The sequence below is a fragment of the Chelonia mydas genome, chromosome 1 (genome assembly GCF_015237465.2).
Source record: "Chelonia mydas isolate rCheMyd1 chromosome 1, rCheMyd1.pri.v2, whole genome shotgun sequence".
Taxonomy (NCBI): domain Eukaryota; kingdom Metazoa; phylum Chordata; order Testudines; family Cheloniidae; genus Chelonia; species Chelonia mydas.
This window is the reverse complement of record NC_057849.1, coordinates 165,776,260-165,788,481: the sequence shown is the minus strand read 5'-3', so window position 1 is coordinate 165,788,481 and position 12,222 is coordinate 165,776,260. Positions and strand designations below refer to the sequence as shown.

The following is a 12,222-nucleotide window of genomic DNA, read 5'->3' as shown; positions in this document are numbered from 1 at the left end:
ATATTTTTGAGTCATGGGTGGCATAACAATAATAATTAAAATTTACATAGTGACTTTCATTCTCAGACAATGTATATATATTGACTATTTAATTCTCACAACAGATATATTAGGCAGGTAACTATTATTCATCTATTTATTGACACAAATACCTTATATTATCACCTTCCTGAATCTGAGTTTCCCAAATCCTTCTATGGATTATTGCCACTGTACCAGTTATATGTGAATATTTTAATAGATAACTGTAGTTTTCTGATTTTCCTTTATTAAAATATTATAGTTAATATTAATCTTTCTTTTGGATTATATCTAATACAAAGGTATTGAACATTTAATTTATCTGTGCCTCAGTTCCCCATTTGTAAAATAAAATAATAATAATAATAATACTTTATTTCTTTTACCCTTGTATGTACATTGCAAAGTCTTAAAGGCATGGGCAGTTTTACAATATGGATGTACATCATAGTGGGGCCCTGATCTTGGTTGAGGCCTCTAGGCATTACTGCAACACAAATACAGGCATTGATAAATAAAAATAACACAATAATAGTGACCACTTGCTGTCATTAAAGACTCCAGTCAATCTTTTCTCAAGATTTGTTGTGCAGACCCGGATTTCCAGGGCAAATTCCTATTTGGATAAATACATTTCATCTACTTTAATTCCATGTACAGTTTCAAGGGATTAAGGCATTTTTCTTTGCTTCCTGTCCCAAACTGTCATGTACTGTTACTCTGTGCGCTTAAATACTTGTCCTGTTTCATTCCCTGATTGAATACATTTCAGTGGTGGTTGAAAGATTCCTGCATATCTAATTAGTAAAGCTTTCAGGGATCCTTTAGAATGAAAGCTGTTATAGAAATGTAAAATGCTATTAATTATTATTATTCTAATACATGACCACTAGCCCTTTATGAACTATCCCAATCCATAAAAATATTGCTGTGGTTTAACAAAAGGTCTTGGAAATATTAGCTTTAAATTGGAAGGATGTATTTTTACAATAGAACACTGTTACTATCGACTTACTTGATTTATGAAGCATTATCGTCTTTGTATTGTGGCATTATTGAGAATCTGGCCTCCAGATTTGCTAAAATTGCTAAACATTCCCTATTACGCTTTCAAACTAATCAACATTAAAAGAGTAAATCCTTTAATTTTTCATTAAGAAAAGTTTATATTACCACTAATGATCTATTCATTGGAGTATGTTATTTAAGTAATGATAGTCTAGTACATTTAACTTCCTATGGCTTTGCCTTGACCTTTTAACTCCTCTAACTGATCATTACCTAACTGTAAAATCCCCCAAATAGGTCATTAATGCTTAAATAGATTTCTCTTGAAATTGCTAGAATATACTCTGGGAGCAGAATGGTCTCTAAAGAGATACCTGTTTGTGAGTTGCTTACTCTGTATGAAGATGAAGCACTGATCCAACTGATAAGACCTTTAATAAGTGCTACTCAGCCAGAAGTTCTGAATTCAACTAAATTTAACTCTGTGCCTATTTAAGATGGTGAAACTCTTCTTTCTTGTTATGCAGCAACTGTTTCTTTGCCATGTTGCTTAAATTTAATAAACCCTCCAAACTTTCTTTCATCTGCTTGTATTGTACATGCACCTCAGTTTGCTTTAAGAAGGCTGTTACCATTTAAACTCTTCTCAAACACTCTGAAAGTACTCAACTGTATATAGTGTGACAAAGTTCCTCCTCTACCTTGGTGGGTCTTGCACTTATTGGCGGATTTGCTTGCCTCAGAGATTCATGGCAGCCCTCAGTTTGGCCGTTTTCATGAACCCACAGCTCAGGCCAACTCCTCCTGTGTCTGACCAGGAGTTGGGAGGAACCCAGGCCCGCCCTCTACTCTGGGTTCCAGCCCAGGACCCTGTGGAATGCAGCTGTCTAGAGTGCCTCCTGGAACAGCCGTGTGACAGTTACAACTCCCTGGGCTACTTCCCCATGGCCTCCTCCCAACACCTTCTTTATCCTCACCACAGGACCTTCCTCCTGGTGTCTGATAATGCTTGTACTCCTCAGTCCTCCAACAATACACATTCTCACTCTCAGCTCCTAGTGTCTCTTGCTCCGAGCTCCTCACACACACGCTACAAATTGAAGTGAGGTCCTTTTTAAACTCAGGTGCCCTGATTAGCCAGCCTTAATTGATTCTAGCAGCTTCTTGATTGGCTGCAGGTGTTCTAATCTGCCTGCCTGCCTTAATTGTTTCCAGAAAGTTCCTGATTGTTCTGGAACCTTCCCTGTTGCCTTACCCAGGGAAAAGGGACCTACTCAACCTGGGGCTAATATATCTGCCTTCTATCACTCTCCTGAAGCCATCTGGCCTGACCCTGTCACAATAGCTACATCATCATCTACTTTGATAGGGCTTGATGTATACTCCTTCAGTGACAAAATTCCAGCTGACTTGCAGGAATGGAACAGTCTTATGCTTCATTCTGCGATCAGCCAGGGCAAGGGTGAATGTAAATCAGTTATGAGACATTGAATCATCCTCTGATATGGCCCAAAAGTTTTTTGAGAAAATTAATGTACCAAGTGTGCACCCCAAGGCTCTCTCTTACTGGGGTCCCATCAAACAAAAGGATGTTTATTTCTGTGAGATGCTAAAATGAATTTCTAAGACTGTCCTCCTGAATACACAAGCTACTTATGTAATCTAGACACCTTATCCACCAGGACCATCTTTACAATATGATACCATCAGCGATGTGCAATCTCAAAGCTGCGAGTTAAACTGTGGATCTCTTGACCGATGATTTCTCACTAATTATCAGAAATGCCTCTTTCCATAAGAGATGTGCTTTCTTACTTGTTCTGACTAATGTCACTATGAGAAAGATCTTCATGATGAGGGAAGATTCATGATCTATGAGACATTTATATTTCCGTTTTCTGTTCAGGAAACTGTAAGAGGTTAAATGTACAAAGTAGCATGAGGTCATCAAATAAAAATGGAACTGCAAAACTGCTCTCTGAGATGTATTTTTGTATGCAGGTACATTGTTACAGAGCAGAAAATCCAGAAACGAGGGAAGGAAAAGTACTCACTTCATTCGTACCTTCCTCTCCCAAGGGTAATTATTTTGGCATAAAAAGCGTCATCAGGTGTGATCAGCTGTAAAAAGGCATGGGGTTATTAATGTGGCTATGGGAGAGGAGGGACTTCATGCAGAGAATATGGTGCTTGCTTGTTATGCAGGCTGACCACTGGCTGAGACTGGTATATTGGCAGACATGACATCATCCTAACAGATGGTCACGAGTAGGGGAAGCCAAAATATTATAATCAGGACTCCTACTGTCAAGTATATTTTAGGCTCTATCTATGAACAGCTGCCTGTCCCTTGTGAGCAGCCATATTAATGGCTAATGTGACACACCCTTATTACTCCAGCAGAGAGCTGGATTAATTTTAAAAATCAGATAATTTTGGATTAGAGTGCAAAGCACCAAAAGGAATAATAAAATCTCCATTCTTTGTTGAAGGCACTATGAAACTCACTATAACCAAGTTCTGTGGGATAGTCCAATTGCCTCTGAATAGATTAAGAAGTTTGAGTTCTTTATACAATGCTCGGTTTGGCCAAAGACCACGTAACAGCCCTTTTAAACACATTCTGTTGAGAATAAAGGTTTTTTATGCCTTCAGGTGGACTTTTGAGGAGGGTAAAACTGCCTATACTGGAAGGGACAAATGCTACTCCAAAATACTAGCAAAGATAGTTATTAAGGCCTGGATTCAACAAGGTATTTAAGCTTGCAAATACCTGTAAGCATGTGAGTACTCCCACCGAAGTCTATGAGATCATTCATGTGCTTAACACTACACTAGCGCTAAAAACCTTACTGAATCAGGGCCTAAACACCTCAAGTGTTCCTCATTTGGGACCTAATTCAAAGCCCAATAATGTCATGGGAGTCTTTCTAGTGACTTCAGTAGGCTTTGGTTCAGGTCCTCAGAGAACCATCTTTCTTTTTAATTTGTAATACATTGAATGCCCATGAAAGTTTCCAGCTGAGGGCTATGTGCTAGTTTTTAAACAAACACATTCTGAGCCTTAAGAATCATGATTAACCTGGAGTTTATATGCATAAAAAAGGCTGTTTCCACAGCTTTGTGAATTCTGGTCACCATAACTTCTTGATATGTTACATCATTTTTCCTCTTCTACCTTTTACATAAGTTGTGGAGCATACAGATAAGGAAGGAAGCCATAAAAAGCCCATACAACAGCTGTAAATGTTACACAATAGTAAGTTAAAATATAAAAATCCATGTTGGTGTTTTTGTTCCAACAACTCTCTAATGAAGGACATTCACCAACAACACCTGAAAAATGATTCTGAAAGAGAAGAGAAGAGGACAGAATTGCATATACCCCTATTTGTGTGTGCAGTTCTTAAACAGGATGGTAAATCCAACTCTGATCTCCCTTTCAATCTATGGAGCCCAATCACATTTAAATAACCAAGATGACTCATTCCCCTATCTTCCCTGTTGACAGCAATGTTTACAGTCCCTCTGCATGCATCTTCCTTTATGTTGACTATTAACTTGTGAGAACAAATGTCCAATTAAAATAACTACTGATCTTCATACAGTTTAATCAGAAATCAAACTGCAGGAAAAAAAAAAAAAAATCTATGAAGCCTTAATAACCTTGGGTTTTTTCCCTCCAAAACTATTTCAGGATTTTGCTGAATCTATATTTACTTTCAAAATTAAAGTATTATCTAGTGACCTAAAAATCTGTATACAGTATTTAAATCCATATAAAAAGATATGTTTATAATTTATAGTGAAATCTACATACAAAAACATTCTGTATGCTTAGATTACAGGCTATAAACCAGGCTTAATCTCCTTAAAAGTAGGCACTTAAAATAGCCTGCATTTTGGTCAAAAGTAGTTACATCAGTCATATTTTGGCTATTGAATGACTAATAAAATTCTTGTTTGCAGTATACCTATCAGATCCTAAATACTGCTATGCTGAACACATCATCTGGTATTCCTATTTGGAATGGAAGTTAATAAGTAGCTTCCGTCTTTCTTGTTCTTCCTTATCCACACCACTTCAAGGAAAGATATGATACAGGTTTGTAGACAACAGTTGGAATTTTCCTCCCAGAATAGACCCCAACTGCTGTATCTCATGCTCTGAAGAGGAAACTTATTAACCATTTTTATCATACATTCCTTTAATTGGAAAAATAATATTCCAGTTCACTTTAACAAGTTGCTAAAGAAAGTCAGCAGAATTGTGGATGATGCTAATCACTGTTGGCTAGGCTGTAAGTCCTAATAGCTGTTTCTTCTATTGTGCTTCAGTTTATTTGTGAATTACAGTGATCTGGGATGGACTATACTTTTCTTCATCCTTTAGAAGTCATCCTGAGCCACAGCAACTGTCCCCCGTTACACTACCCCAGGCAGTATATGTGGATGTAGGCCCCATTCTATTTGCTCCTGAGCCAACAATATCTGTCCATAATGTGCTGGCTGATTCAACAGGCACTTTATATCTCTTTAAAGCCAGTTAATTATTTCCCTGAATATCCAGGGTAAGGAGGAGGTGGCGGATACTGTATTGAAGTCTGTGGAGTTGGAGTGTAAGGTGGAGGTAGGTCTGCTGGGTATTCCATCTCATATTCATAACTATAAGGTGGAGGAGCCACTGAAAGTGAAAGAGAAGAAGAATTAGTTTGAAAAGTATAATTTAACCAAATCAATATGATTTAGGTGGGGAAGGTTTCCAGTAGCAAATAGCTCTACACATTGTGGGACAAAGCCTGAGGTCTTCTCTTAAGTGTTTCTCAAGACTTTAGCTGAATAAGACAGAATGAAAACTGAGTAAGAACTTTAGGCTTTGGTCTTATATGTGATAATACTATCTAACAGGGAATATATGGTAAGAGAGATTTGCTGGCTGGAAGTTTTTGAAAATTCTATTAAAATTGTTCACAATTTTGTCCCTTCCAACCAGCTCTATCTGCTGTTAATCCTACAGAACAGGGTCTAACCCAGCAAGCATAAATCTGAAGCTCTTATTATTATTTATATCATGATAGCATCCCAAAATCCCTGGTGTCAAGGCCCCATTGTGCTATGCAAATACACAGAAAGACACAGTCTATGCCCTAGTGCAGTGGTTTTCAAACTGCGGGTCGCAACCCAGTACTGGGTCGCGGAATGTAAGGCACTGGGTTGTGACGGCTCTGGTAAGCACCGGCGATCAGGCCGTTAAAAGTCCTGTAGGTGGTGATGCCTGGCTAAGGCAGGCTAGTCCCTACCTGTTCTGACACTGCGCTGTGCCCCGGAAGCGGCCAGCAGCAGGTCTGGCTCCTAGGCAGGGGGGCCACAGGGCTCTGCACACTGTCCCTGCCCCGAGCACCAGCTCCACACTCCCATTGGCTGGTTCCCAGCCAATTGGAGCTGGGGGTGGTGGTGCCTGTGGGCGAGAGCCACGTGAAGCCACTTGTACACCTCCACCTAGGAGCCGGACCTGCTGCTGGCCACTTCCAGGGCGCAGCGCAGTCCACAGTGCCAGGACAGGCAGGAAGCCTGCCTTAGCACCCCCGCTGCACCGCTGACCGGGAGCCGCCCAAGGTAAGCCCGTGCCCCAATCCCCTGCCTCAGCCCTGACCCCCTCCCACACCGCAACACCCTGCCCCAGCCCAGAGCTCCCTCCTATACCCTGAACCCCTCAATTCCAGTCCCACCCCGCAGCTCTCACCCCCGCACCCCAACCCTTTGCCCCAGCCCCGAGCCCCCTCAAGCCCCTTCCTGCAGGGAAAACTCAGATCCTAGTGTAAAGGAGAGATAATGGCACTTCCCCAAAATCTACTCAGAGCTGAGGTTGAGGCAGAAGGAAAAAATTTCCATAGCTTGCCACCTATATCAAAGACAGCTCCTAGCTAGGGTGGGAGAAATAGTTTCTCAGAGCCTGCTCCATCCTCCAAAAACTGCTTCTTCTGAAGTACAGAGCCTCCCGCTGAAAGGATCTTCATACCAGGGATAGGGAAAATGGAGAGCTAAAATGCCTCCTGCTGGAGATGAATGGATAAGGATGAAACACAGCAAGAAGAGATGTCTAGAGATGTCCATTTTGTTTTTGCATACTAACTTTGCTTGTTCGAAATTCATGATTGAGAATCCTAATGAGTCCTATAGTGCTCTTTATTACTGAACTCTCTATGTCATGCAAAGCAATGTTGCTATAATGGAGGATGATTATAGCTAAGTTTCGTGCAGCTGACAAGTATGGGAGTGAGGGGGAAGATAGATACATTGAGTACAGGAGACTGCAATACGGACACATGCGCAAATACTCCGTAGTGAAATGGGGAGATTGTCAGGCAAACATAGTATAGTCTGGAGTGGCATTATCTTTGCTGCTGAACCCCAGTATGGTACGGAATCCCATTTTTAAGGCAAGGGGGAATTCCTGTAGTGCAGCACGACTGATTTTACTGTTTGTAAAATGTGTAACACAAAACCCTTATCAGGGCAATTTCAATAAAGTTGCCAAAATTAGAGCATAAAATAGGCCACAAGCCCAGGTCATACAACTGATAAAAATACAACGGATATTTTTTTTAGGCCGTAAAGCTCTTTGGTGCAGAGATTGCCTCTTAGCATGTGAATACAAACACTTAATAATATTTTATAAGCCCTGATTCATTTTCACAGACAGCTCCTAGTATTAAGGACCTAATCCTGCCAAGTGTTAAGAGCCCTCTCCTCCCACCCCTGGAATTTGCAGGAGGCACATAAGATGTTCCAGGAATGGGCCCTTCAGTGTACTTTATGTGATTCTACTGTTTCCATGCCACAAGATTTTGCTTACAGGACCTGGCCAATCTCCTACTTATACCTCAGTTTTTGGTGTTTTTTTTTTGTTTTTTTTTGTTTTTTTTAAAAAAAGACCTGTCCTTAAAAAATTATTCACCAAAGCAATTTCCCTAATTTGATATCTGGAAAACCAACTGCATGGTACTGTCACATCCTCCTGAGACAATATAACAAGATCTCTCTCTCTCTCTTTATGTTATGACTTCTTGTGCTGTTTTTCAGCCTTATTGTATCGCAGGTATTCATTTCTGATATTGGAACATACCCCCATAAATGGGGTTGGTGGTTATCAAAAGCCCTGGCTTCACTTTGACATGAAACCAACATGATAGACAAGGGATTGCCTTGCATGCCCTGCCACCATGATTATTCCTTATGTGACACAAAGCCATTAAGAAAGGGCTGGATGGTGGAAAACCAGAATATATTTAGTTTAGTAGTATTTGTATTTTCCATAGCAAACCGTCACAGTATTTTAGGGATTGACTATGTAGCTTGTAACTTGGAAATGAAGTATATATTTTAATATTAATGTTCATGTGTTTGAAATTAAATGTATTATTCTTTACTAAGCATTCAGAAGAGTTCTACATGCTTCAGAGAAGCAAGAGGAGACACAATTTCTGCTCCAAGGAGCTTACAAGAGAAGGTCTGGGGAATGAACTTTGTGGGGAGTGTAGCTCAGCAAAACCTTCAGAGGGGGATGTGGCTCAGCAAAATCTGCCCCCTGATATGAACTGGATGGAACTACGCAAGATGATCCACATCGAGATTTCCTCTTCCAAAACCCCTTGCAGTTGTGAATCTGGCCAATCTGCAATATGTTGGGTTTCCAGAAGCTTGAGATGCAGATACTATTAAATTATTTAGATAAACACTTCCTTTCCATTGTATAGACCTTCCCCAAGCACTGAAACCACACCCACCCAACTCTTGAACATTTGATGGAATGGCAGGGTGCACTTTACACTGCTCTGGAGTAGTTTCTGAAGTATCTTAAGGTACGTCTACACTGCAGTTGGACTCCCATGGCTGGCCCACCCTAACTGACTCAGGCTCGTGGGGCTGTTTAATTGTAGTGTAGACATTTGGGCTCAGGCTGGAGCCTGGGCCATGGGATCTTGAGAGGTGGAAGGGTATAACAGCTCAGGCTGCAGGCAATTAAACAGCCCTGCGAGCCTGAGTCCATTGACATGGACCAGTTTTAATTGCAGCGTAGACATGCCCTCAGTTATTGGGAACAGCTATCCTTTGTTGACATCTTTATGGCTTTATTTTACTTACTATAAACCAAGAGTGGATGTAACCTCCCCATTCAATGGCTGCACTTAATTAAACTCTTCTTATTGTAGTCAGGAGAGGCACTGACCACCTGCAACCCCGACACCCCTAATCCTGGCCTGGACGGGAGGCCTGAAGATGGGGAGGGAGGTGTTGGAGAGTGAGCCTGGCCCAGACTCAACCTGTAGTGGGAGATCTTATCCTGGGGGGGGGGAGGGGGGGGTGGGCTTGGCTCCCTGTTCTGGGTGTTGCAATGGGGTGGCCAGGGTTTCAGCACCACTCAGGTTTGCGGCATTAGTGGGGTGGGGGAGTGTGTGTGTCATGATTTCTGTGTGTAAAAATGACTCCATGAACCCCCACTAAAATCGCCACTGCTATGAAATCATAACGATTAAAGAATACAACTCTATTATGAACATGTCCTATGGGATTCTTTGGCAATCTTATGAAGGAGTAACTTAGCACCCTCACCTGGATAGGTGCTGATGGTGTTGATGTGCGTAGTTCTGATGACCCCTACTCGAGTCCCACGGTTGTTCTTCATGCACATGCAGATACAGATGGCGACACCAGCAATCACTCCCATTATAAATACGATACCAAATACAATCCCTGCTATTGCTGTGCCTCTGAAATGTAAGAGGAAATATGCAGTGAGTTTCAGTCAAAGGCAGTTTAAAAAAAGAAATCCTTTCCTCTTCAGTGTTCCTCATTTTAAACAAAAATGGTAATTGATTATTGCAAATACCACATAAATCAACCCATCACAGCATCTAAACAAACATGAAGATCCCAGACACACACAAAATGAGACAGTTCATTCAAAGTTACCTAGAACATTGAGCCAGGTCATTCTTTCGATTTACTATATGTTAAATTGTCTCATTCCAGGGCATACATAAATGACTTTTAAATATTGTGCAGGACAATTTCTCCTCCTCCTCCCCATTATGCAGTTTTCCTCCTAGAAGGTATCACTATTCTTTTCTCTTTAGAAAAAGGTAAAGTTTCCCATAGTACTTCTAAGGGCATCCCAAGGTGCTTGCATGGTATGTTTCCATTTGCATTGTTCTTGTCTTTCCTATATTTTGGGTCATGAAGTTTTTTTAGTATGCAGAATTGTGTACCTATCCAACTCTTGGCCCACATATTTAGGAGAACCTTCTCTATTGTGAACAATAAGAAGCAAATTCAATTTGGTCATTCTTTCCCACATCTTCTGGTGCATCCAGCATGTATACTTGCACAATGATTAAAACAAAACACAACAGTTATAGGGGCTCAATTTATTCCAGTTACCTTTTCCCCCAAAGCGATTAATCAGACTGTAGTTCCAAACCATTTGGAAGAAGGAAGCCCTGTTGCACTTACACTTTGGGTCAAAATTTTTCTTTTAGATATACATAAAGAGCTCCTGATATTGAGGACCAAAATTAGCCCTTATTACACCCTAGGCTCGGTCAGTGCATCCGATGAAGTGAGCTGTTGCTCACGAAAGCTTATGCTCAAATAAATTGGTTAGTCTCTAAGGTGCCACAAGTACTCCTTTTCTTTTTGCGAATACAGATTAACACGGCTGTTACTCTGAAATCTGTGCAGTCAGTGAAGCATGCACAGTGTGTGAGATAGTATTGATAGTCGTGACTTTTATAAAGAGAAAACACGGTTTACTGAATATTTGTATTCTGTGCATCATTTTACTTTCAAAGCAGGATTCTAGATAGCAACCTTGTAGATACTGTTACGTATATTTTATGTCTTCTAATTTGATACTTTGTTCAATAACAAATAAGCTAAAATAGGATATCTTGCAATGTAGAGAATAAAGAAAGCATTGCGAAAACCTGAAAGTTATAAATAAAACAGGGTTTAGAACGTGTTGGTTTTCATATACAAGTGTCAGCCCTGGAATGCATTTTAAAATGGTGAGTGCCCAGCTGCTTCACTGGAAGTCAATGGTAACTGCAAGAGCCTAACACTTCTGAAAATCAGACCATTTATTCAGGTGTCTAAATATGGGTCCAGGGGCCTCTCTAGATCCACAAAAGGGACTTAGGCTCAGTGTTTTGTGCCCAAGGGAATCATCAGCCCCGAGTGAGGCATCCAGGCTCTTTATACAGTGAAAGGGGAGACTCAGGTGCCTAAGAATGGGATTCAAAGAGGCCATCACACTGAAGAGCCTAGGCTAGCCAGAAGGAAATGCTTATGCCCTCAAAGGGAGTTAGATGCCTGACTCCCCTCAGGAATAACAGATGTGAACCCTCTCCTGATGGTAAGCACCTAAGCCAGCCCTTTCTCAGAAAAAACAGTGGTGGTATCTCCTTATAGCCCAGCATTTAGAGCAGGGGTGGGCAAACTTTTTGGCCCGAGGGCCACATTGGAGTTGCGAAACTGTATGGGGGGCTGGGGAGGGAGGGCTGTGCCTCTACAAACAACCTGGCCCCTGCCCCCATCTGCCCCCCCCACTTCCCACCCCCTGACTGCCCCCTCAGAACCCCTGACCCATCCAACACCCCCCCCCCCCGCTCCTTGTCCCCAGACTGCCCCCTCCCAGGATCCCACCCCCTATTCAACCCCCCCGCGCTCCCTGTCCCCTGACTGCCTGGACCCCTCTCCACACCCCTGCCCCCTGACAGGTCCCCTGCGACCCAGGGCCGGCTCCAGCTTTTTTGCCGCCCCAAGTGGCAAAGAAAAAAAAAAAAGAAGCAGGACCCGCCGCCGAAGAGGGAGAGAGGGAGTGAAGGACCCGCCGCCAAAGATGTGGACGTGCCGCCCCAATCATGGGCAGGTGCCGCCCCTTTCTATGGGCCACCTAAGGCATCTGCTTCCTTCGCTGGTGCCTGGAGCCGGCCCTGCCAGGACCCCATCCCCTATCCAAACCTGCCCTGTTCCCTGTCCGCCGTCTGCCCCATCCAACTGCCCCCTGTTCCCCGTTCCCTGACCGCCCCACCGCAGAACCTCTGCCCCATCCAACCGCCCCCTGTCCCCAACTGCCCCCTTGGGCCCTCCTTCCCCTTATCCAACCCCCACACCATGCAGCTCAGAGCAGCA

The 12,222-nt window shown here is 42.3% G+C and overlaps 1 protein-coding gene across 1 annotated transcript in view; it reads right to left on the bottom strand.

The window, feature by feature from the left end:
- Positions 1 to 375: 375 nt before the first annotated feature.
- The window catches only part of CYYR1 (cysteine and tyrosine rich 1), an 82,100-nt gene continuing 70,253 nt past the window's right edge, over positions 376 to 12,222 (bottom strand). Inside the window, exons 3-4 of the mRNA XM_007070723.4 lie at positions 9,643 to 9,800; positions 376 to 5,713 (exon numbers count right to left, since the gene is read on the bottom strand). Coding sequence (XP_007070785.1) covers positions 5,580 to 5,713; positions 9,643 to 9,800 — 292 coding nt within the window. The 3' untranslated portion in view covers positions 376 to 5,579. The remainder of the gene's footprint in view (positions 5,714 to 9,642; positions 9,801 to 12,222) is intronic.